Genomic DNA, 27,403 nt, shown 5'->3' with positions numbered 1-27,403 from the left:
ATTGTTCTGTCTGAGTTACTTTCATTAGTCACTTCCTCCAAACCATCAACATGTCTATTAGACCCCATTCCTACCAGGCTGCTCAAGGAAGCCCTACCATTAATTAATGCTTCGATCTTAAATATGATCAATCTCTCTTTATTAGTTGGCTATGTACCACAGGCTTTTAAGGTGGCAGTAATTAAACCATTACTTAAAAAGCCATCACTTGACCCAGCTATCTTAGCTAATTATAGGCCAATCTCCAACCTTCCTTTTCTCTCAAAAATTCTTGAAAGGGTAGTTGTAAAACAGCTAACTGATCATCTGAGGAATGGTCTATTTGAAGAGTTTCAGTCAGGTTTCAGAATTCATCATAGTACAGAAACAGCATTAGTGAAGGTTACAAATGATTTATTTATGGCCTCAGACAGTGGACTCATCTCTGTGCTTGTCCTGTTAGACCTCAGTGCTGCTTTTGATACTGTTGACCATAAAATTTTATTAGAGAGATTAGAGCATGCCATAGGTATTAAAGGCACTGCGCTGCGGTGGTTTGAATCATATTTATCTAATAGATTACAATTTGTTCATGTACATGGGGAGTCTTCTTCACGGACTAAGGTTAATTATGGAGTTACACAAGGTTCTGTGCTAGGACCAATTTTATTCACTTTATACATGTTTCCCTTAGGCAGTATTATTAGACAGCATTGCTTAAATTTTCATTGTTACGCAGATGATACCCAGCTTTATCTATCCATGAAGCCAGAGGACACACACCAATTAGTTAAACTGCAGGAATGTCTTACAGACAAAGACATGGATGACCTCTAATTTCCTGCTTTTAAATTCAGATAAAACTGAAGTTATTGTACTTGGCCCCACAAATCTTAAAAACATGGTGTCTAACCAGATCCTTACTCTGGATGGCATTACCCTGACCTCTAGTAATAATGTGAGAAATCTTGGAGTCATTTTTGATCAGGATATGTCCTTCAATGCGCATATTAAGCAAATATGTAGGACTGCTTTTTTGCATTTGCGCAATATCTCTAAAATTAGAAAGGTCTTGTCTCAGAGTGATGCTGAAAAACTAATTCATGTAATTATTTCCTCTAGGCTGGACTACTGTAATTCATTATTATCAGGTTGTCCTAAAAGTTCCCTGAAAAGCCTTCAGTTAATTCAAAATGCTGCAGCTAGAGTACTGACAGGGACTAGAAGGAGAGAGCATATCTCACCCATATTGGCCTCTCTTCATTGGCTTCCTGTTAATTCTAGAATAGAATTTAAAATTCTTCTTCTTACTTATAAGGTTTTGAATAATCAGGTCCCTTCTTATCTTAGGGACCTCATAGTACCATATCACCCCAATAGAGCGCTTCGCTCTCAGACTGCAGGCTTACTTGTAGTTCCTAGGGTTTGTAAGAGTAGAATGGGAGGCAGAGCCTTCAGCTTTCAGGCTCCTCTCCTGTGGAACCAGCTCCCAATTCAGATCAGGGAGACAGACACCCTCTCTACTTTTAAGATTAGGCTTAAAACTTTCCTTTTTGCTAAAGCTTATAGTTAGGGCTGGATCAGGTGACCCTGAACCATCCCTTAGTTATGCTGCTATAGACTTAGACTGCTGGGGGGTTCCCATGATGCACTGAGTGTTTCTTTCTCTTTTTGCTCTGTATGCACCACTCTGCATTTAATCATTAGTGATTGATCTCTGCTCCCCTCCACAGCATGTCTTTTTCCTGGTTCTCTCCTCAGCCCCAACCAGTCCCAGCAGAAGACTGCCCCTCCCTGAGCCTGGTTCTGCTGGAGATTTCTTCCTGTTAAAAGGGAGTTTTTCCTTCCCACTGTCGCCAAGTGCTTGCTCACAGGGGGTCGTTTTGACCGTTGGGGTTTTTCTGTAATTATTGTATGGCTTTTGCCTTACAATATAAAGTGCCTTGGGGCGACTGTTGTGATTTGGCGCTATATAAATAAAATTGATTTGATTTGATTCATATTGATTGCAGGGGACTAAATGATATTACAGTAAAAAACAGAGATCCCTTCCCATTACTCACACTGGTTTTTGAGCCACTAGAGGGGGTTAAAGTATTTACTAAATTGGATTTACAAAATGCATACCATTTATTAAAGATATGGAAGGATGACGAGTGGAAGACGGTGTTTAATACACCCACAGCTCACTATGAATATTTGGTCATGCCATTCGGTCTCACCAACAGTCCCGCAATTTTTCAAAATCTGGTTAATGATGTGGTAAGAGATACTAAATAGATCGGCTATACTAAAATATGAAATGGGGCAAAATGCAGCCTCATAATCACAAAATAGGGGTAAAATATAACAAAATGGAGTAGACTGACCCAGTCTGACTCCAAATATGATTAAATACAGTGGTGGGCACAGTTCCGCTAATTTTCAAAGGTAATGTTTTCATTACGGATTACCTTTTCAGATAACTTGGAAAACCATCAGCAGACCAATTAGTTTCCAATAAATGTAGGTCCAATAATTTTTAGGCCACTAACATATTTTTGCAGACATATCGAATAAAGCTTAACAGTTAAAAACATTTCTGAAGTCTGAAGTCAAAGATTTTAACATTCACTCATTTTCTTCCGCTTTATCCGGAGTCGGGTCGCGGGGGCAGCAGCTCAAGCAAAGCCGCCCAGACGTCCCGATCCACACACACCTCCCCCAGGTCCTCCGGGGGAGCCCCGAGGCATTCCCAGGCCAGCTGAGAGACGTAGTCCCTCCAGCTTGTCCTGGGTCCCCCCCGAGGCCTCCTTCCGATGGCGTCCAGGAGGCATCCGGAAAAGATGCCCGAGCCACCTCAGCTGGCTCCTTTTGACATGGAGGAGCAGGGGCTCGATTCCGAGCTCCTCACCCTATCTCTAAGGAAGCGCCCAACCAACCTGCGGAGGAAACTCATCTCGGCCACTTGTACTCGCGATGTCATTCTTTCGGTCATGAGCCAAATGTCATGACCATAGGTGAGGGTCGGAATGTAGATCGATTGGTAAATCGAAAGCTTTGCCCCACTACTCAGCTCTCTCTTCACCACGACGGTCCGATACAGGGACCGCATCACTGCAGAAGCTGCACCGATCTGTCTGTCGATCTCACGCTCCATCCATCCCTCGCTCGTGAACAAGACCCCGAGATACTTAAACTCCTCCACTTGAGGCAAGGACACTCCACCAACCTGAAGAGGGCAAAGCACCTTTTTTCCAGTCAAGAACCATGGCCTTGGATTTGGAGGTGCTGATTTTCATCCCGGACTTTTCACACTCGGCTGCAAACCGCCCCAGTGCACGCTGAAGGTCCTGATTTAACAAAGGCAACAGAACCACATCATCCGCAAAGAGCAGAAAGGAGATTCTGTGGTTCCCAAACCAGACCCCCTCTACACCCTGGCTGCGCCTAGAAATTCTGTCCATAAAGATAATGAACAGAACCGGTGACAAACGGCAGCTCTGGCGGAGGCCAACGTGCACTGGAAACAGGTTTGACTTACTACCAGCAATGCGAACCAAGCTCCTGCTGTGGTCGTACAGGGACCGGATAGCCCTTAGCAAAGGACCCCAGACCCCGTACTCCTGGAGCACCCCCCACAGGGCACCTTGAGGGACACGGTCAAACGCCTTCTCCAGATCCACAAAGCACATGTGGACTGGTTGGGCGAACTCCCATGAACCCTCGAGCACCCGATGGAGTGTGTAGAGCTGGTCCAGTGTGCCACGACCAGGACGAAAACCACACTGCTCCTCCTGAATCTGAGGTTCGACCATCGGTCGAATTCTCCTCTCCAGTACTCTGGAATAGACCTTACCAGGGAGGCTGAGGAGTGTGATTCCCCCTGTAGTTGGAACACACCCTCTGGTCCACCTTCTTAAACAGAGGGACCACCACCCCGGTCTGCCAATCCAGAGGCACTGTCCCCGACCGCCACGCAATGTTGCAGAGGCATGTCAACCAAGACAGTCCCACAACATCCAGAGACTTAAGGTACTCAGGACGGATTTCATCCACCCCAGGAGCCTTGCCACCATGGAGCTTTCTAACCACCTCAGTGACTTCGGCCTGGGTGATGGATGAGTCCGCCTCTGACTCCCCAGTCTCTGCTTCCTCTTCAGAAGACATGACGATGGAATTGAGGAGATCCTCGAAGTATTCCTTCCACCACCCGACAACATCCCCAGTCAGGGTCAACAGCTCCCCACCCATACCGTAGACAGTGCCGGTGGAGAGCTGCTTCCGCCTCCTGAGGCGTTGGATGGTTTGCCAGAATTTCTTCGAGGCTGACCGATAGTCCTCCTCCATGGCATCCCTTACTTGCGGCATCCACCACCGGATTCGGGGACTGCCATCACGACAGGCACCAGAGACCTTGTGACCACAGCTACGAGCGGCCACATCGACAATGGAGGTGGAGAACATGGTCCACTCTGACTCCATGTCTCCAACCTCCGCCGGTCAGATGATACGACTACAAAGTTGATCATCGACCTCCGGCTCAGGGTGTCCTGGTGCCACGTGCACTTATGGCCACCCTTGTGCTCGAACATGATGTTTGTGATGGACAAACTGTGACTAGCACAGAAGTCCAACAACTGAACACCACTCAGGTTCAGATCTGGGAGGCCGTGCTTCCCGATCACCCCCCTGCAGATCTCACTGTCGCTGCCCACTTGGGCATTGAAATCCCCTAGGAGAACAATGGAATCCCCAGTCGGAGCGCTATCTAGTACCCCTCCCAGGGACTCCAAGAAGGTCAGATACTCTGCACTGCCGCTCGGCCCATAGGCCGAGACAACAATGAGAGACCTGTCCCCGACCCGAAGGTGTTGGGACGCGACCCTCTCATTCGCCGGAGTGAACTCCAACACATGGCGAATGAGTTGGGGAGCAATAAGCAATGCTACCCCAGCTCTCTGCCTCTCCCCGTGGACAACGCCAGAAAAGTGGAGCGTCCACCCCCTCTCCAGGAGTTGGGTACCAGAGCCCAAGCTGTGCATGGAGGTGAGCCCGACTATCTCTAGTCGGTATCCCTCAACCTCCCGCACAAGCTCAGGCTCCTTCCCCCCCAGCGAGGTGACATTCCACATCCCAACAGCCAGGGGCTGTGAGCGCGGACCGGGCTACCGGGCCACCCGCCCACCCGTCCTCGACTGCCACCCAATCCTCTCGGCACCTGATCCCCAAGGCTGCCTCTGCAGTTGGTGAACTCACAGGAGGGCGGGTCCACGTGCTCTTTCGGGCTGAGCCTCTCTGTGCGCGCAAGCCCCAACCCCAGGCCTGGCTCCAGGGTGGGGCCAAAATAAAATTCCAGATAATCTGTCTGCTTCTCTGCTACATTTAAGATGCGTGGAATTTAATAAATGCAGACACAATAACAATGTCTATAAACCCAGAGAATATATTTACGAGAGTTTTAGGCACTAGAGTTTAATGCTGTTGTCCGTAGAGCCTGATCAGAGTGTTTCAAATGCATTTCTCGTGTCGTGAACATACTGAGATTACCCTATCCTACCCATAATGCACTGATGGGCACAGCATATATCCACACTGAAACCTTAAAAATTAGGCATTACTTTAAAACTAAAACATATATCTGATATTTTCACTTTATAAAACGTCAGACATGACATTAATTTAAATAACTTGTCCGAAATTAGTTTGGTTAAAAGTTGAACCACAAGTTAAAAATGTATGCCTCTGGATGACTTGGGTGATATTGCCTGTGTATCAGTATGGGGTTAAAAGAAATGAGTTTTTTTTTTTGGGACCAGAAGCAGCTCTTCTCTGTTTTGCAGAGAGTAGAACTACACATCAGCTATGAAACATTTAACAGGTAGGTGCTCAACTGATTTTAGTTTTATAAATATTTGTAGTTGTTCAGCATTATTTACCACGTTATCGGTCTAAAAATTATCGGACAAAAATTTATCGCAATATAATTAGTCCGATAATGGTTTTTAAAGTTATCTAAAAAGATAATCTGATAATGAAAACACTATCTCCGATAATTATCGGTTATCGGAACTGTGCCCACCACTGATTATAGGTAATGTTTCACAACATGAGAAATGCATTAAGACGCTCTGGTGAGCTGCACTTTAACCGCTGCACATGGACAACAGGATTAAACTTTTTGTATATTGTTCCTAAAACTCTTGTGAATATATTCTCTGGGTTTATAGACATTGTTATTTTGTTCGTTTTATGCCAGAAGCTCAGGTTGTGTGAGCTGCGACTGTTTCCTGTTCATGTCATTCTGGGAGAAAGTGAAGTTTGCTCTTTAACGTCCTGCTTATTGTCCTTTACGACACTGTCTGTCCTCTTTATTCCAGAGTAATATATATGTAAGATGTCTAAAATTCGGTTTGCGTTCATTAAATTCCATGCAGATTAAATGTAGCAGACACGGATTATTTGGAATATTTGATTTAGCAGGTTTTCAGGGTCTCTATGGCATTGTTTGCCCTAATGAGATATCCCATATTCCTTTGCATGCCAGAGTTGTTACAGTCTACAGCATAGAGAATCCACATGACGACAATTGTAAATGCACATTATAAAACCAAAATGTACATTTTTTATGCTTTTCATCATGTTAATAAGAGGCTGCAGCAACTCTCTGGCGTGCAAAGGATTATGGGACATGGCCAATACTGCCATGAACACTGGCCAATAGATGGTAGTAGAGACCCTGAAAGCTTCTAGCATGTTTACATAAAACAAACAATAACATCTATAAACCCAGAGAATATATTCACGAGAGTTTTAAGCACAACATACAAAGGGTTTATTGCTGTTGTCTGTGAAGCGGTTAAAGTGCAGCCTCATCAGAGCGTCTCAATGCATTTGTCCTGTCGTAAAACATTATCCATAATGCACTGCAGCATGTGTGGTCCAAACACTAAAACCTTCAAAATGAGTGCATTACTTTAAAACTAAAACATATAGCTGATATTTTCACTTTATAAAACCCAGATGTGACATTAATTTAAATAACTTTTCTGGAATTAGTTTGGTTAAAATTTTAACCATAAGTTAAAACTGTATGCCTCAGGGTGACTTCTTTATTTTTCCTCCTCCACCTCAGTCACTAGGTCTGTTTTGCTGAGAGAAAGTTAATCTGACACAGGAGTACTGGCTCATTGTTGTGTCAGTAGCTCCTCCTGTACTAAAATCAATACTGAAAGTTATCGGTTTAGCTTTTATCTGTAACTTCCACTGATATTTTTTAAGGGTGTATCGGTTTAGCTTTATAAAAGATAACTTTTCAGTTAGTGGATTAACTGTTATTGAAGCTAACTTCTTGGTTAGCTTTGCCCACCACTGATTAAATATGATTCAATTAAGTACTTTTATTTTATTTAATTTTTTAGCGAAATGGGGACTGATAATAATGAAATGGGGGTAAAACGTAATGAAATGGAGCAGACTGACCCAGTGAGTGAAGTTTCATCTCTTGAACGCCAGATGGCGGACCTACCCCCTACTATATGAGTGCATCTCACAAAAAACAAAAGCCAAACAATTAAATAAAAGTCTTATTTGGAGACTGTCTGGGTCAATCTGCTCCATTTCATTACATTTTACCCCCATTTCATGATTATCAGGCCCCATTTTACTCCATTTCATCCATTTTGTATTTTAGTATGGCCCCTAAATAGATAGATTGTTTACATATTGTAAAACTGTGGGACTTGGTTGATGACATCACAATACAAATTATGTATAAATTTAAAAATAAACTGCCGTCACAACATGTCCCGGATCTGTTTAAACTGAGGGACTCCAGTTACAATTTGAGAGGAATTTTATTTTTTGAGAAATTAAGGATCTGAACTACTGCAAAAAGTCATTGTGTTTCTGTTAAAGGTGTTAACAACTGGAATAACTGACCTGACAATATTAAAGTACTTGGTACTTTAGTAGGCTTTAAAAGGCTTTACAAAAACAATAAAATTGCTTGCTATAGTTTGAAGATTTAGGTTGATTGATTTTTGTTATTGCTTTCGGGCTTGAGTGTTGTGCGCTAGTGTTTCTCTGGTTGTGTTTTGTAAATTTGAGTTCATTGACTAATTTTGCACCCTTTTTGCTGGTATTTGTCATCATGGGTGTGTGTATATGTAGGTATGTATGCATGCAAGCATGCATCTGTGTGTGTGTGTATATATATATATATATACACCATATTTTCTGCACCATAAGGCGCACCTAAAAGCCTTAAATTTTCACAAAAATCGGCCGTGCGCCCTATAATCCGGTGCGCCTTATGTGCGCACTGAATTCCAAAATCTGTAAAAACGACCGATGATGTTGTCCTTGACCGTCGGAATGTCGGACCATTTCCCGCTGACACAGGGAGGTAATACGTAAAGTACGTACGCTGGCAGCGTAAAGTACATGCGGTGGCAGCGTAGACTACGTACGGTGGCAGCGATAAACCAATCAGAGAACATTACGTAATACGTAAAGTACGTACGCTGGCAGTGTAGCGTACGAGGAGAAAATGAGTGAGTGGCTGAGGGAAGTGTATGTAAAGAGACCGGATGTTTTTTTTCCATGCATCACCGTCCCTGTTGATCTGCAACTCCATGCGCACCCATCTCACCGCTACTGTGAAAAACCATGTCAAGAAAACTAATACGGAGCTTGCCATCATTCCGGGAAGACTAACAAAAGAACTCCAACCACTGGACATTGGTGTAAACAAGGCGTTCAAAGTGAAGTTGCAAGCGGCTTGTGAGCCATGGATGACAGACAGCGAACACACCTTCACTAAGACGAGGAGGCAGCGCCGGGCGAGTTACGCCACCATATGTGAATGGATTGTGGATGCCTGGGCTCAGGTTTCTGCTTTAACTGGTGTCCGAGCTTTCGCGAAAGCTGGCATCATTGCTGAACAGCCACCTGGCAACGAGACTGACTCCGACGATGATGAGAGGGAAGATGAGCGGGAACCTGGCGTGTTTGATGGCAAAATTGTCCACCTGTTCAATTCAGACACAGAAGATGAGGACTTCGATGGATTTGTGACAGAACCATAATAAAAAATAATTTGAGTATTGTTAAATACCGGCAGTTCAAAGTTTTTAACAAGTTCAAATAAACTGACTGTTTTGCTTCCGTGACCTTTTTTTTTTTAGACTATATGTTTTAGCATGTGCCTTGTAATCAGGTGCGCCTTATGTAAGGGTTAAGTACCCGCTAATTGAGGGCGCCTTATAATCCGGTGCACCTTATGGTGCGGAAAATACGGTGTGTGTGTGTATATATATATATATATATATATATATATATATATATATATATATATATATATACACATACATATATATATACATACATACATACACATACACACACACGTGTATATGTGTGTGTAGATATGTATTCATGAAATTGTGCTTATGTGTGCATGCATGTATATACAGTAAGTGTGTATATATTTCTTACTTTTATAGTATAAGGGGTGGGTATTTATAAGCTTTGCTTCTGCCCTCACCCTTTCTGTCACACGGGTTCATTGTAGAGTTGTTTTCCTATGACTTTTTTTTTTGTTATTGTTGAATTGTGTTCTGAATAAATTCATTCATTCATCCATTCATTCATGTGTTTGTGTATATGGGTGACATCGTGATTTTCTCCCCCAATGAAGAGATGCATGTCTGATCTGTACTACAGTGGTTACTCCAGAACCAGCTGTACGTAAAAGTGGAGAAATCTGAGTCCACAAACCCTCTGTATCTTTTCTGGGTTTTGTTGGCTGAGGGGGAGGTCAGGGTGGACCCAGCCTAGGTAGTGGCTGTGGCTGAGTGGACCACGCCACATATCCGCAAGGAGGTGCAGAGGTTCCTGGGGTTTGCTAATTTTTACAGAAAGTTCATTCAGAATGTTAGTACCTTTGCCTCACCCTTACATAATCCCCCCCCCCCCCCCCCCCCCCCACACACACACACAGGTCTTTTGTTTGGTCTCCGGAATGTGATTCAGCTTTTCATGAATTGAATCAGTGTTTCACGTCTGCTCCAGTGCTGCTCCTCTCGGATCCTGGTTGGCAGTTTGTGGTCGAGGTACAGACATTGGGATAGGGGCGGTCCTTTCTAAAATTAGCCCTACTGATGGCAAGCTCCACCCATATGTGTTCTTGTCCAAGAAGTTATGCACTGCTGAACAAAATTATAACATTGGTGACTGCGAGCTGCTGGCTGTCAAAGTGGTCCTGGAGGAGTGGCGACAATGGTTAGAGGGAGTCTAGACTCTGTTCCTGGTGTGGATTGACCATAAGAATTTGGAGTATCTGAGATCAGCTAAGCGTTTAAATGCTAGGCAGGCCCATTGGCCCATGTATTTCAGCTGCTTTGACTTTGTGCTCTCTTATTGACTTGGTACCAGAAATACTAAGCCAGACACACTTTCCCGCTCATTTGACCCGGATCAGCACACCAGTGAACTCAAGACCACTCTGCCAGACAAGTGTTTCATCTCTGTTCTCACCAAAGTTAAAACAGCTGTTCAGGCCAGAACACCACCTACTGATTGTCCTCAGGGAAAACTATTTGTGGTGGACTCACTAAATGGGGAGTTGATCAAGTGGGGTCAAGCTAATAAGATTTCTTGCCATCCAGGTATCAATAAGATGCCCTTTGTTATACAACAGTTTGGTGGCCAGGTGTGGGCAATCATGTCGGAGTTTGTTCTAACTTGTCAAATATGTGCTATGTTCAAATCAACAACACAAAGCCCACCGGGTCAATCGGCACCTCTGTCTATTCCTGAGGATCCATGGTCACATATTGCTGTGGATGTTGTCACAAGTCTCCTGAACTCATGTGGTGACATGGTCATCATGACCATGGTGGACCAATTCTCAAAGATGGCCCATTTTATTCCTATGCCATGACTTGCCTTGGCCAAGGAGACGGTCAAGACTGTTCATGCTTATGTCTTCAGGTACCATTGTTTTCCACAGGACATTGTGTCTGACTGGGGCTCACAGTTTGTGTCTCAGTTCTGGACTGAGTTTTGCAGACTCCTGGGAGCTACAGTCATCCTGTCCTCTGGGCATCACCCCCAGTCCACTGGTCAAACTAAACAAGTCAACCAGGAATTGGAGAAGGGACTCCGCATTACATCCAGTCAACATCCTGCGACCTGGTTGCAACACCTGCTTTGGGTGGAACTTGCACACAACACGTTGCCTTCCTCATCTACAGGATTCTTAACTTTCATATTGTCCATGGTTTTCAACTGTCACTGTTTCCACTCACAGATTCCCCAGTCCTGTCTGCCATTGGCCCCAGTGAGGAGGTGCATGAGAACCTGGGAGTAGGTCCACCAGTCCCTTGTCAGGTTATCTGCGATCTACAAGATGGTTGCGGATCGCAAGAGGACTCCTGCTCCATCCTATGTTCCAGGCCAAAAAGTGTGATTGTCAACCAAGCACCTGCCACTCAAGCTGTACTCCAAGAAGCTTGCTCCCATGTCTGTTGGACCATTTCCGATTTCCAAGATTGCTCACCCAGTGGTTGTCAGGCGTAAATTCCCCAGTGCTATGTGCATCTACATTCCATGCCAGTCAGGTCAAACCTGTGAAGTCCAGCACGCTCTACTCTCCGGCCGAGCCCCTTCGGTCCATCGTATTCACTGTGTGGTGGCCCCTATCTGCTCATCATTGGGGCTGGCGCATCCAGTATTTGGTTTACTGGGATGGGTATGGTCCGGAGGAGTGCTCATGGATCCCGTCATGTGGGACCATGTACTTGTTTGGAATTTGTATTGCTTTATGTTATTTGTATTTTTATTGCTTTGTGTTCCGGTTACTGCACACTCTTGTCTTGTATCTGGGGTTTGGGTCTGGGTGTGTTTTCCTTTTTTGTTTGCCATGCCTCCTTCCAGAATGAACACACCTGTTCTTAATTTCTCCCTCATCACCTGAGTTATTTAAGCCCTTTTTTCCCCTTCTGTCTTCGCCAGTTCAACATACTTTGTGTCGTTGCTACAGCCTTCTCACAGTCCTTGTCTTTTATTATTGCTACACCGTGTTTTTTGATCCTCTTGCCTGTTTTACAACCTCGAGATTGTCTCATGATTTGGATACTGCTGCTGATTCTTGCCTGACTTTTTGTGTACCGACCTCTGCTAGTTTACCAAGTCCTTATGTACTCATTCCACACCTCTGTGTGAGTCCTGTATTTGTATCCAGCCTTTTTGGGTCCAAGTTCATGACAGGGTTAGTGTTAGCCGGTGAAACTGATGTCTGTGTCTTGCAGGACCAAGGACCATCATCTCAGTCTTGTCTAAATTAAAAAAAATAAGAATTTGCAAGACATCCAGTTTTTCACTGAAGCCAGGCAGTCCTCTAAAGTCTTGATGCATGTGAGATTACCTGTAGTTATCAGAATGTACAGCTGAGCGTCATCAGCATAACAGTGATACAATATCTACTCAAGGGGTGCTACATAGAGGGGGGAAAAAGTACAGGGCCTAAGGCAGACCATTGTGGAACCCCGTATTTCATAGGAACACGATCTGAAGTGATGTTATTGTACTGGACACACTGAAAGTGACTAAGTAAGTAGGATGTCAACATATGAGGACATTATCTGTGGTGGTTCCGCCCAGCTGCCCATTTGGCTGGGGGTTTGGCATTCCTATTTTTGGGGCTTTCGGTTGTAGTTATTTAAGTATTATCATATTCTGTAGGTTTTCCTTTGTTTCATTATTTACATATTAGTATTTTGTGTATGTGTTCTTTTCATCTTATTTTCTGTATAGGTTCATCTCTGTCTGTGTCCTGGTGGTCTGGTCCTCATGTTCCACCCCCGCACCCTCACCTGTTGTCTTCTATTTGCTTTACTTCACGTTTGAGTTTTAATATTGCTCTTCTGTGTTAGTTATTATTAGCCTTTGTGCTCTGTTCACTTCCTTATTTTTTTTATTATGTTTTTCTTTCACTCTTACACTTTATTACTCCTGAGTTCTATGTTGGTTTGTGGTTTTGTAATTTCTCCTCCTCTTCAGTTATGATTGATTATTGTAGTTTACTTTCCTTGTTGTCATGATTATTCTTACACTGGGTATTGTCTGTTCAGTTATTTATTTCTCTGCACTCTATTTCATTCACGAGTCTTTGGTTCCGCCCTCTCATTATCTTTCCACCTTGTATTTAAGCACTTCCTTGTTTGTCTGTCCGCGCTGATCCATTGTAGTTAATTTCCTATTGTTATGAGAGCAGCTAATACTGAGGAGTCTTCCCCTTTAAGAGAGAGAGCTCTGCATGCTGTGATGACATCAGTGTGTGCGTGTGTGGTGGGCTGAGTGGGAGGAGACGAGTGTGGAACGTAGCAGGTTAGCAGGGAGAGAGAAAAATATCGACTACATAGACTACAGAGCCCTAAATGACGCCACCATCAAGGATGCATATCCGCTGCCCCGCATCCAAGACACACTCGACACCCTCTCTACTGCCAAATGGTTCAGCACACTGGACCTCACTTCCGGCTACTGGCAGGTCGAGTTGACCCCCAGGGCACGTAAGGCAGCCGCCTTCTGCACCAGGAAAGGACTTTTTGAGTGGAATGTCATGCCGTTTGGACTGTGCAATGCACCAGCAACATTCCAGCTGCTGATGGACCGTGTCCTGACTGGTATGCAGTGGGAGACCTGCCTGGTGTACTTGGATGACATAATTGTGCTGGGCAGGAATGTGGCAGAGATGTTGCAGCGTTTAGGCCAGGTTTTTGACCGTCTTCGCCAGGCCAACCTCAAGTTAAAACCTGCCAAATGTTGTCTCTTCTGCCGTCAGGTGGCCTCCTTGGGCCACATTGTTTCAGAGGATGGTGTAGCCACTGTCCCCAGCAAGATCCAGAAGGTGAAAGAGTGGCCGACACCTAGATCAACCCAGGAGGTACGTCAGTTTGTAGGCCTTGCCTCATATTATCGGCAGTTTGTGAAAGACTTTGCTGCTGTGGCTGAACCCCTCCATGCCCTTAATAAGAAATATGCCCGGTTTCAGTGGAGTGCAGAATGCCAGGCAGCATTTGATGAACTCAAACACCGGCTGACCACAGCCCCTGTCCTGGGCTATCCACTTGACCAAGGTGACATGATACTGGACACTGATGCGAGCGATGTGGGCATTGGCGCTGTGCTTTCACAAATCCAGCAGGGCAAAGAGCACGTACTAGCATATGGGAGTCGCAAGTTGTCAAAAACTGAGCGGAATTACTGCACCACACGGCGTGAGCTGCTGGCCGTGGTGGAGTTCACAAGACATTTTCGACAGTATCTCCTGGGGCGGCCTTCCATCGTACGTACAGACCACAGCAGTCTTCGGTGGCTCACAAGGCTGAAAGAACCTGAGGGACAGCTCGCCAGGTAGTTGGAAAGGCTTGCCGAATACGACTTGGAAATTGTCCATCGCCCCGGCCGGTCGCACACAAATGCTGATAGCCTCTCTAGGAGACCATGCCGCCAGTATTGTCCATGTAGGCTTCCAGACCCTTCCCTTTACTCGGAGAATGTCAGTCATCAAGCTGTGCAGTGCGACTTGGACTCTGACATCAACCAGGTGATGTTGAGCCCAGTGGGGGTAAAGGGACCCACAGCTCCCATAGTAGCAAATCCAGTGGGGGTACACAAGGAAATCCCAGCTGATGTGCATGGTTCTGGGTTTTGTGAAAGAATCTGTAGGTCTGAGGCGAATAACTCTGAGCTGTTCAGTGGTTGGTCTGCAGAGGAGCTGCAGCAGGCTCAGAAGGCTGATCCAGATATTGCACCTATCAGGGCATGGATGGAGGCTAATGAAGAACGGCCACCCTGGCTAACAGTCTCAGCGCACAGCCCAGCCACAAAGACATATTGGAGCCAGTGGAAGCGGCTCTACATCAGAGATGGAATACTGGTCAGGCGTTTCTACTGCCTAGATGATACCCAGTTCTACCCACAGGTTGTACTCCCTCAGGCCCTTCGATCCGATGTCATGAGACAGATGCATGAGGGGCAGGTGGGGGGACACTTTGGGGTGGAAAGGACTGTAGCTTGCCTGCAGACCTGATACTACTGGTACAGAATGAGAGAGGACGTTACCCTCTGGTGCAGTACCTGTATCAGCTGTGCAGCCAAAGCTAGGCCCCGGAAGACACCGCAAGCACCTATGGGCACTGTCAGAGTTGGAGCCCCATGGAACACATTGCCTTGGACATCATGGGACCATTGAATGAAACAGAGCGTAAACAGTCATTTGTGCTTGTGATTCAGGACTATTTCACAAAGTCTGTGGAAGCTTTTCCCTTGCCTGACCAGCAGGCTGTGACTGTGGCCAGAGTGTTGGCCTCAGAGTGGGTGTGCCGTTATGGAGTGCCACAGACACTGCACAGTGACCAAGGCCGAAATTTCGAATCAGAGGTGTTCCAGGAAATGTGCAAATTGTTCGGCATTGAGAAGACACGCACCACACCCTTTCGACCTCAGTCTGATGGCCAAGTTGAGAGATTTAACGCCACCTTGCAAAAGATACTAGCCACTACGGCTGAGCGCTGCCATTGGGACTGGGACCTCATGATCCCCTATGCTGTAATGGCCTACAGAGCAACAAAGCACAGCGCAACTGGTTTCACTCCCAACTTCATGATGTTTGGCCGGGAAGTGAGCGAACCGGTGGATCTGGTGGCTGGCCTGCCCTCAAGCACTGATACAGCCCCCTCAGTCCCCAAATTTGTCCAACAGACCCGAGAGCGCCTGGAACTAGCTCATCAAATTGCCAGGGAAGTCCTTGGTGAGTCGGTGCAACGTGCAAAGAGACAATATGACAAAAACTGCTGCCACACAGTACCAGATTGGCGATGCTGTGTGGTATCTAATCAAGGGCACCCGGAAAGTCAGGAACAGGGTTAAGAAATTCCTGCCATCCTATGAGGGCCCTTACTTCATCTTGGGGCATTTGGACGATCTGGTGTATCGCATCCAGAAAGGCCAGAAGACCAAAGTGAAGGTAGCTCACCACGATCAATTGAAGCCGTACCGCTGCCGTGACCTACTGGACAGCACTTGGGCTCTGGAGCGGGCTCGCAACTGGTCACCTGTGGAGGTGTCACCGCCGACGTTGAGCGAGGATCCTGCAGACTATACTCTTGGTTTGACTCAACTGTTCGACAGCATCAACACCGCAGCTGGGAAGGCCCCCAACTGCAACTCTTCAGATCCAGCCATGGCCACCACACCTATTCCCTCCACCCTGCCTCCGGACTCAGCTGCTCCCCTTGACTCTCAGGACAGTGGGGGCGGGGTGGTGGAACGTCAGCAGGGCCATAACTGTTGGAGGCTGATTCACCAGCGAAGGTCGCCGGTCCGGTTTGGCGAGTGGGTTGACTGAATTCATCATTCATAAACAGGGTTTTCTTAAAAAAAAAAAAAAAAAAAAAAAAAAAAAAAAATGCACAAGTTGTAAGCACTTGAAAAAAAAGAGTTCAGAGAATGGAGTGTTTTGACTTTTGCACTGATATTGCATTTGCTGTTATTTTGCTGTTCAGGTTAGGGTTGAGTGTTACAAATGTCCCGCCCTGAAATGGTCGGCTAACTGCTAACAAAGAGCCCAGATGGAAGGGTTTTAGCCACGCGACGGGTGATACTAATCTCGTTTATACTTCCAGGTTCGTGCTCTGCCATGATGTGCTTGTATGTGTGCTTTCATGGAGTGGAAATATGTCAAATTGCTATCCATAGTGGGGGTAGTGTTATGAGAGCAGCTAATACTGAGGAGTCTTCCCCTTTAAGAGAGAGAGCTCTGCATGCTGTGATGACGTCAGTGTGTGCGTGTGTGGCGGGCTGAGCGGGAGGAGACGAGTGTGGAACGTAGCAGGTTAGCAGGGAGAGAGAAAAATATCCCAAAAAAAAAAAAGTGTGACTTTGTGGAAGAAGTGTTCGGTTAATAAAAATAAGGCTTAGAAGGGTAAAGTGTGTCCGTCCGTCTATTCACTGGCTGCCGTGCAGAGTCGATTGGGTTGTTGAACCTGAAGCTACAGTAGTTCAGCCCTGGAGGACAACCGAATGTTTTCCCCTACGCTCCTGAACCACGGTCCAGGGGCTGAGTAGGAAAGTTCAACACTATCTTCCTCATCACTGTGGTTCTTTAGTCTCCCTGCATGTAAGTACCTGATCACCTTTCCAGCCTTTTGTTCAATTCGTTAGTTTTTGCACATTGTTTAATTATTTGCACTTTGCAGCCTCCATGGTTTTTTTTTTTTTTTGCTGGACTGTGTTTTGTGGGATTCTGCACTTTTGGAACATTTTGTCACAATAAACCCACTGTGATTGATATACTTCTCTGTGTCCTTGCTGCTCCGCATATTGGGGTTTAAACTGAGTCTGCTACTGAGACACAACAAAATGGACCAGAAAAAAAAAAAAGCCTACGTGCAGCTTGTCCAGTTTAGTGACATTCAAGTCCTTTTGTGAACAATTCAGACTCTGTTTTAACACTCTCCATTGTTATAATCCTCTGAAGAAGAGGAGCTTTTTGAACCAAACATGGGATTTACTGGAGGTGAACGTATGGGCGTTTGGCTTGTTTCCAGGACTGCTCTCATTTTCTGAATAAAAACACAGTGTTTGTCTTGTTTTTATCATTTCCAATGTTTCTACATAACAATTTAATATAAAATGCTTCATTGCTATATTGAACTGCAATCTGAACAGCATAGAAAATCCACCATGGAAATAGGTTTGACATTTTTGTGATAATTCTGTAGTGCTCCTTGTCTATAGTCATTTGTTTTCTGTGCATATATTTTCTTTATTATTACTGTATTTTTTTAATTTACTATTTTTTTATCTGTACTGTGAATAATTATTGCAAAATAAATGAAGAATAACCTTTGTCAAAAATCATGAAAGTAAAAACTGTTGTGTGGGCCGCTGAAGAGGAGGTACTGCTGGCCCACCACCACCAGTCGGCACCCTGCTTGGAGTGCGGGCTTCAAGCATGAGAGGGCGCCGAGACAGAGAGTGACAGCTGTCACTCGTTTACACCAGCTGTCACCAATCACCACCACCTCTACAAAAGCCGGATCATTACTCCACCTCCTCGCCGAGAAATCAACTACCGTCGAAGGTAATTCTTCTCTGCTGTTGTTGTTCAGTGTATCTAAACTGTGATCTGTGTGCAGCCGCGTACCTGTGAAGTCTGTGGAAGACTGGATTGGCGGATAGTGAGAGGACGACGGTCTTCGTCTCTCACTCCATCCAGAAGGAAGACAAACAGGAGCTGCACGAGTGATAACGTATCTGGAGGTGGAGGTTCTCCCTCCCGAAGGAACTAGTTCCAAGGATTACTGGGTGTGTGGATACACACTCACCATAACTGTTTTGTCATCTTCTGCCAGCAGTACCAGGGTCTGCAACCGAAGACGGTGACCACCTGGGGACTCAGGACTTGGCGGCTCCGGTGTTCTTCAGGCCGTTGGTGGTGGAAGCTGTGTGGGTCCCGGCTCTCTGATCGCCAGAGGTCTCCTATCTTCGAGCCTGCCCGCACGTCACCTTGTGTACAATTGGCATTATCTGTATCTGTATTTAGTTGTGCGATTCACAACATTAAATTGTTACTCTGTCTTATCCATTGTCCGTTCATTTGCGCCCCCTGTTGCGGGTCCGTGTTACGACCCTTTCCCAACAAAAAACTAAATGAATGAATGGCACAAAGCTGATCTACATTTATAACTTCAAACTCAAACCAGGGGGAGTTTTTTTTTCCTCTTACCGCTGTCGCCCGTGTGCTTGCTGAGGGGGTTGGTAAGGTTAGACCTCACTCGTGTGAAGCGCCTTGAAGCAGCATTGTTGTGATTTGATGCTATATAAATTGAAGTGAATTGAAAATTGTCATTAGAAGGTTTGCTTGATCGAGACACGCCTCCCGACTGGGAACGTGACCCTGAGCAATATTTCTGGTCTCATGGTCTGGATCAGCTGAAACTGAACATTGTGGAAGGTTGCAGCTAGCCTTCTATAGTCACACCTCCCTGGACAGCCAGTTCATCCCAGACCATGTCATGCCCCCAATTCAGACCTTGAACTTGGCAAAATCAAGACAATTCTTTCTGTAATCAATCACCTTCACAGCTGTTATCACTGCTGTTACACCCCAAAGACGATGCTTGGATTTTTGGATAAAACATGGGATTTGGTGGAGGATATACGAGTGCTTCCCAGACTTATATTGTCTTGAAACCTGTTTAACAGGGACAGGGACCAGAGCTGAGACCGCTACAAGGGCCAGTGTTGGAGACAGCAACCACACCATCATCTGTTTTTTTCTCTACGCACCGAGGCAGCTACTGCTGGACCCGCCTTCTCATTTAGTGTCCCTCTAAACACAGAGGCAGATAGAAGTTCCATATCATCTGTTTTTTTCTCCCAGTTCCGGGGCTGTCATGGGCGGACACGCCCCTTCATCTGTTTTCTTTCCTCCAAGTTCAGAGGTGATCCTGAACAAACATGCTTCATCGTCAGTGTTTCCTCCAGGTTCCTAGGTGGTCACGGATGAATGCACCTCCTCATTAACTATGTTTTCTTCAGACTCAGAGGAGGTCACAGACAAATGCGCCTCATCATTAAATGTGTCTTCTCCAGGTTCTGAGGCGATCGTGGCTAGATGCATCCCTTCTCCTGTTAACCTTGAGGTGACACATCTCATCTCTTTTCTCTTCCAGGTCTGAGGGAGAGTAGTTCTCTCTGCCAAATGAGGTTGGTGTCTCAGGAGACTTGTTTGGTGGTAATCCTTTTGACAGCACAGTTCCTGGGGAGCCTGCATTCACCGTGGTCTCCTTCCATCCTCCTGGGCACCCTCTGGACATTGCACAGGCACTCTGGCGGCCTCATAGTCACCCACCAGACTTTACCGGGGCCCTCGGTCTTCTGTCTGGATGGCTCCTGGCCTTGCGATTCTGATTTGGCTGCTTGCAAAATCACCCTGGCATTGTGGACACTCTGTTTTTTGCCGGCCATCGGGCCATAATATGGCCTCTGTTTGTTCTGCTAATGTTTTTTTTTTTTTCGCTTGTCCTGGGATGGTTTGGGGCGTTCACTTTGCTGCCTCTGTTGTTTTTTGCTGCACTGTATTTTGTGGGATTTGGGACTGCTGATCCACCGCTGCACTTTTTGAACATTTTGTCACAATAAACTCACTGATCAAAATACTTACCCATGTCCTTGCTGCTCCGCATATTGGGGTTTGAAGTGACTCTGCTACTGAGACACAGTAGCAGATGGGTGGTGGTGGAGGGGGCGTGGCTCAGAGCTCTGTGCGTCAGACAGATGGGTGGTTGTGGAGGGGGCGTGGCTCAGAGCTCTGTGCGTCAGATGGGTGGTTTTGGAGGGGGCGTGGCTCAGAGCTCTGTGCGTCAGACAGATGGGTGGTGGTGAGGGGGCGTGGCTCAGAGCTCTGTGCGTCAGACAGATGGGTGGTTGTGGAGGGGGCGTGGCTCAGAGCTCTGTGCGTCAGATGGGTGGTGGTGGAGGGGCGTGGCTCAGAGCTCTGTGCGTCAGACAGATGGGTGGTGGTGGAGGGGGCGTGGCTCAGGCCTCGTGTCAAACAACTGGTGTGAGTTTGTGGATTTATGACAGTGAGCTGCTGACACACACCAGGAAAGAAACCAAACCAGTAGAAGTAGCCAGTAGTTCTAACTGTCCGAGAGTGTTATTTGACACAATTAAGTCAGTTTTAAACCCTCCCACCATATTGTCTGACATTTCGCAGGCTACATGTGAAAAATGTCTCAAGTTTTTCATAGAGAAAGTAGCCACTGTCAAACAGAATATTTTAAACTGTAACACGGTTTTTAATAGCCTTTACACTCTAGCTGAACCATCTGCTGTTTTTAATAGTTTTGAGCCGGTTACTCTGACACTCCTCACTGAGGTTGTCCAGAGCATTAAACCCAGTTACTGGTCAATGGACACTATTCCAGGAAAGGTTTTTTAAAGAGGTTTTTAACACTGTGGGTCCGAGCTTGCTCTCTTTTATTAATAGCTGCCTCAGCTCCGGGACAGTTCCAGCCCATTTTAAACATACTGTAGTTAGGCCTCTTCTTAAAAAGCCCAACCTAGATCCCTCAGTTTTATCTAATTTTAGACCAGTATCAAACTTATCGTTTTTTATCTAAGGTTTTAGAAAAAGTTGTTTTTAATCAGTTGCAATTGTTTTTAGAACACAACTTTGTTTTAGATAAATTTCAATCGGGTCTTAGATCTCGACATAGCACTGAGTCAGCTCTTTTAAAAGTACAAAATGACATTCTTTTATCGTTGGACTCTAAGAAACCTGTGCTGCTGGTGATGTTGGATCTAATAGCTGTGTTTGATACTGTGGACCACTCAATCCTCCTCACACGTCTGGCCCAGCAGGTTGGCCTCCGGGGGACTGTCCTGGAGTGGTTTCAGTCTTATTTGACCAACAGGACTTTCAGGGTGATGGTTAATGACCTCTCCTCCTCCACAGTTCCTCTGACCAAAAATGGGAGCGACGCTAACGCGTTAGCATGTCTATGGCATTTTCAATGTTAACAGTTAGCATTTAGCAATTGCAGCCGTCATCACGTTCGGGTGCATTTGTTTTCAAATTGTAATATTCCTTAAATTTATTTTTGCTTATACATTAATAATCTAATGATATATATATTAATAATCTAATGATATATGATGATATAATGAATTGTATACAATTTTAGAGAAAGAGACAAAAAGAACCTGAATAGAAACACAACAGAAAATATTTAATAGCAACTAACATAAATAAATAAATACATACAGAAATAAATGTTTCCTGTGAACACCTAGTGACTCTCACACCTCCATTTCATCCCTGTCTTATTTAAGTTTAATGACAGTTTGTTTCGGTCAAACCATATTTTCAATGTGTTAATTTCTTCACTGATTTCCTCCAGAACTATCTGCCAAACTAGAAAACTGCTGCATCCTAGTAAGAGCAGAATACTACTGGAATGAATTTAAATAAGGAAAGTTGGGGTTTTTTTTCTCACTAAATGGATGCTGCACTCACTGCAGTTTATTGTCTGGAATAGTCCCAGATTGCATTTCAGAGCTTCTAGAATTCAAACATTTTCGTGCAGGTGGTGTTGGGGGTAATTTTGGGTTTCAGCTTTTTTTGTTTTTCACCACTTTCATCCCTGAATATGAGTTGTGATTCACTTTTGTGCAGATTAAAGTTACTAACTGGGACTCCTGTCTTGTTGGGAGAAAGAAACGGGAATCGTCCTCCATTCTGTTCACACAGCTCCAAACGTTGCGCGGCTCTCTGGCGAGTCAAGTTAGAACGATAGAATCCAGTCTGAATTAATAACTTCAAAGTGAAACACAGTTTTGTTTATTTTTATTTATGTCCAGAGATCAAGGATACAGTGACCATATTTATTTACTTTAAGACTCAATGAAATACATAGATAACCTGTAAAGCCTACTTTTAGTACAAAATTCACGAGGTATCGATAAGGGAATCGATAAGGAATCGGATCGATAAGCAGAATCGATAATGGCATCGATATCGATAAATCCTTATCAATACTCATCCCTAGTCATCACCAAACACAATCTTCAGTTTCATTTTTATGCTGATGACCTTCAGATTTATATGCCAGTTGTGCCTAATAATGCAAGTGCTTTGGGCTCCATACATACACTCAACAAAAATATAAACGCAACACTTTTGGTTTTGCTCCCATTTTGTATGAGATGAACTCAAAGATCTAAAACTTTTTCCACATACACAATATCACCATTTCCCTCATATATTGTTCACAAACCAGTCTAAATCTGTGATAGTGAGCACTTCTCCTTTGCTGAGATAATCCATCCCACCTCACAGGTGTGCCATATCAAGATGCTGATTAGACACCATGATTAATGCACAGGTGTGCCTTAGACTGCCCACAATAAAAGGCCACTCTGAAAGGTGCAGTTTTATCACACAGCACAATGCCACAGATGTCACAAGATTTGAGAAAGCGTGCAATTGGCATGCTGACAGCAGGAATGTCAACCAGAGCTGTTGCTCGTGTATTGAAGGTTCATTTCTCTACCATAAGCCGTCTCCAAAGGCATTTCAGAGAATTTGGCAGTACATCCAACCAGCCTCACAACCGCAGACCACGTGAAACCACACCAGCCCAGGACCTCCACATCCAGCATGTTCACCTCCAAGATTGTCTGAGACCAGCCACTCGGACAGCTGCTGAAACAATCAGTTTGCATAACCAAAGAATTTCTGCACAAACTGTCAGAAACTGTCTCAGGGAAGCTCATCTGCATGCTCGTCGTCCTCATCGGGGTCTCGACCTGACTCCAGTTCATCGTCGTAACCGACTTGAGTGGGCAAATGCTCACATTCACTGGCGTTTGGCACGTTGGAGACGTGTTCTCTTCACGGATGAATCCCCGTTCACACTGTCCAGGGCAGATGGCAGACAGCGTGTGTGGCGTCGTGTGGGTGAGCGGTTTTCTGATGTCAATGTTGTGGATCGAGTGGCCCATGGTGGCGGTGGGGTTATGGTATGGGCAGGCGTCTGTTATGGACGAAGAACACAGGTGCATTTTATTGATGGCATTTTGAATGCACAGAGATACCGTGATGAGATCCTGAGCCCCATTGTTGTGCCATACATCCAAGAACATCACCTCATGTTGCAGCAGGATAATGCACGGCCCCATGTTGCAAGGATCTGTACACAATTCTTGGAAGCTGAAAATGTCCCAGTTCTTGCATGGCCGGCATACTCACCGGACATGTCACCCATTGAGCATGTTTGGGATGCTCTGGACCGGCGTATACGACAGCGTGTACCAGTTCCTGCCAATATCCAGCAACTTCGCACAGCCATTGAAGAGGAGTGGACCAACATTCCACAGGCCACAATTGACAACCTGATCAACTCTATGCGAAGGAGATGTGTTGCACTGCATGAGGCAAATGTGGTCACACCAGATACTGACTGGTATCCCCCCCAATAAAACAAAACTGCACCTTTCAGAGTGGCCTTTTATTGTGGGCAGTCTAAGGCACACCTGTGCACTAATCATGGTGTCTAATCAGCATCTTGATATGGCACACCTGTGAGGTGGGATGGATTATCTCAGCAAAGGAGAAGTGCTCACTATCACAGATTTAGACTGGTTTGTGAACAATATTTGAGGGAAATGGTGATACTGTGTATGTGCAAAAAGATTTAGATCTTTGAGTTCATCTCATACAAAATGGGAGCAAAACCAAAAGTGTTGCGTTTATATTTTTGTTGAGTGTAACTCTTTTAAGGATATTAAGGACTGGCTGGCTCAGAATTTTCTGCACCTTAATGAAGCCAAAACAGAGTGTATTCTGTTTGGAGCTAAAACTAACTCTGATCCAGATCTTGGCTCCCTGGCTCCTTATCGTAGGGCTGTGGTAAGGAACCTTGGTGTGCTGTTTGACGACTGTTTAAAATATGAGAAACAAATTGACAGTGTGTTAAGAGCCAGTTTTTTCCAGCTGAGACTTTTGGCAAAAGTCAATCCCTTTCTAAGCCAAAAGGACCTTGAAAAGGCTATGCATGCTTTTATCAGATCCCGGACTGACTATTGCAATGCACTCTATGTTCGTATCACTCTAGGCTCCCTAAACCGACTCCAACTGGTCCAGAATGCTGCTGCTCGCCTGTTGACCAACACCAGGAAGCACAGCCACATCACTCCTGTACTTTACTCCCTGCACTAGCTTCCAGTCCGTTTTAGAGTTGATTTTAAACTGTTAATGTTTGTTTTTAAAGCTGTAAATGGCATTGCACCTTCTTATTTATGTGACCTGTTAAAAACACACAACCATGTCAAAGCACTTCGGTCTGCTGACCAAAACTTTCTGGAGATTCCCAGGTCCAGGTTCAAACAATGGGGTGACTGTTCTTTTGCAGTAGCAGGTCCTAAGTTGTGGAATGCATTACCTCCTGAACTGAGGTCCATTAATAGTTTGTCTCTGTTTAAAGCTAAGTTAAAAACGTACTTGTTCAGGGCAGCTTTTTGCACATAATTGCTTTGACACTTTTTTGTCTATTTTTATTCTATTTGGATGCTCTTATTATGCTTTTATGTGTGTTTTTGTACTGTTCTTTTTATTTTATCTTTAGTTGGTGCTATTGGAAAGCACTTTGGTTCAGTGAAAACTGTTGTAAAGTGCTATAGAAATAAAACTTGATTGATTGATTGATTGATTGATTGATTGAAGAACAGCACACCAGTTGAGAAGCACACAAGAGCCACCAGGAGGCCAACCATCATCAGAGAACCTGAACAAATGCCACAGTCTCTGCCTACGCCTTGTGTGTGAAACATGCGGCACATCAGGTGCTGACCATGTGAACGGTTCGATGAACATGGACTCAGGATTGAGTCAGGCGGGAATCCACAAAACGCAAGCATTACAGCAGCAGACAGTGTGAGTCTGAGAGCCGTTACCACAGTGTAGAGCTCCAGGCGGCGGCAGTGTTCACAGTGGTATGAGTCCTGGCGGTACGGCAGATGTTTGGACATCAGGCCGAGGGCGGCGGTGGAAAAGGCAACGCTGATCAAATGCAGCACCAGGACACCCTTCACCTGCAAACAGCAGCCAAACCTGAGAGTGTAAATAAAACATTTTCATCTTCAGATTCATTTTGAACCAGGACACATACAGTACGCGGTGCAGGAGTATCATCAGACCATCGGATTTTGCTTTCATAGATCTGCAGACCAGGTGCATCATGTACAAAGCGTGCATACACACAAAAATGTGTCGTACGTCCGTCTCCATGCTAATGTTCAGATTAATCAAAAGTGAAATGAGTGTGGAAATATGTGGTGCCCCACGCCAAGTTCATGGATGGAGCGCGCGCATGTCTACAGCTATTGTTCCAGTACGGACACATAGAGGTGATGCTGGGACACTGTTAATGATATGCAAAGAAGTCATCAGAGTGATATGCACATCAGAGACAGACTGATGAACAATTAACACACCCACATTTGTAATTATATGGGGGGATATAAAAGAAGTGATGAGGAAAATGGCGTTAACAGTGGCTGTGTTAGCATTGTTAGAGGACCTTACAAACGGTGCAATCTGAGGTGAGCGTGTATTCAGGGAACACGAGGATTTTACTTGTAAATGATGACAATTGACTCATAAGCAGATTTTTGATAACCAAGGCCACTGACACTGGAGTTGCTTGCAGAACTGCGGCCGGGCCCAGAGCGCAATACAGCAAGGAGCCAGTCTGTGCCTACACAGGTGCTGACCACGCTGGGCTTCCTGGCAACAGGGGCATTCCAACAGGACCTGGCTGATTGGTCAGGAGTGTGCCAGTCAACCTTGGGTAGAGCCATGGCAGCTGTGTGGAACGCAATCATCCGAATGTCATCCAGGTACATCACATTCCAACATTAAAGCGCAATTTGCAGCAAGAGTCAGTTTCCCAAATGTAAGTGAAGCTATTGATTGCACATATATTGCTGAAAGGCGCCATCAGACGATGAATTTGTTTTTGTTTTGTTAATAAGAAATATTTTCATTCCATCAATGTTCAAATCATATATGATGTGCAAATGCCTCTAACTAACATTATGGTTTTTAACAGCATGGTTGGGGCAGCAAAGTCTCATGCTTTTTTTCATGCTCCTGTCACGAAATGAGCGACACTTTAATTTAATTTTACAATTTCAAATCCTATCCTTGAATGAGTCTGTCATCCCTACTGCGCATCTCACTGCTGTCACACTATTCTTGTACATGTCCTGCACTACCCTAACATACTTCTCTGCCACTCCAGACTTCCTCATACAATACCACAACCATGAGCTTTTTCTAAGTCCACAAACACACATGACTCTTTCTGGCCTTCTCTGTACTTCTCCAACAGTATTCTCAGAGCAAACATTGCATCTGTAGTGCTCTTTCTTGGCATTAAACCATATTGCTGCTCAAAGATCTTCACTTGTTTTCTAAGCCTAGCTTCTACTACACTTTTCCATAACTTCATGCTGTGGCTGATCAACTTTATGCCTCTGTAGTTACTGCAGCTCTGCACATCACCCTTGTTCTTGATAACAGGAACCAAGCACACTTCATCTCCACTCCTCAGGCATCCTCTCACTTTCCAAGATTTTATTAAACAAATCTGGTTAGAAACTCCACTGCCATCTCTCCTGGGCATTTCCATGCCTCCAAAGGAATGTCATCTGGACTAACTGCCTTTCCACTCTTCATCCTCTTCATAGCAGCCCTCACTTCTTCCTTATTAATCTCTTGTACTTCCTGATTTACTCTCACCACATCTTCCAGCCTTTTCTGTTGCTCATTTTCTTCATTCATCAGCTCTTCAAAATATTCCCT

General features: G+C 45.1%; 1 protein-coding gene and 1 long non-coding RNA gene across 5 annotated transcripts in view; one reads left to right on the top strand and one right to left on the bottom strand.

Annotated features, from left to right (window-relative positions):
* LOC117505819 overlaps positions 1 to 27,403 on the bottom strand; it is a 191,633-nt gene that overhangs the window by 132,336 nt on the left and 31,894 nt on the right. For all 4 annotated transcript variants that reach the window (XM_034165358.1, XM_034165360.1, XM_034165359.1 and 1 more), the window contains exon 5: positions 25,492 to 25,629. In XM_034165358.1, coding sequence (XP_034021249.1) covers positions 25,492 to 25,629 — 138 coding nt within the window. The remainder of the gene's footprint in view (positions 1 to 25,491; positions 25,630 to 27,403) is intronic.
* Positions 1,906 to 26,079, top strand: LOC117505820. The gene is made up of 3 exons (XR_004559272.1): positions 1,906 to 1,917; positions 12,155 to 12,232; positions 26,065 to 26,079. It is a non-coding gene; the product is annotated as an uncharacterized LOC117505820 (long non-coding RNA).

The sequence above is a fragment of the Thalassophryne amazonica genome, unplaced genomic scaffold, assembly GCF_902500255.1.
Source record: "Thalassophryne amazonica unplaced genomic scaffold, fThaAma1.1, whole genome shotgun sequence".
NCBI classification, from domain to species: domain Eukaryota; kingdom Metazoa; phylum Chordata; class Actinopteri; order Batrachoidiformes; family Batrachoididae; genus Thalassophryne; species Thalassophryne amazonica.
Note: the sequence above shows the minus strand (reverse complement) of the source record. Positions and strands in the feature narration are given on the sequence as shown.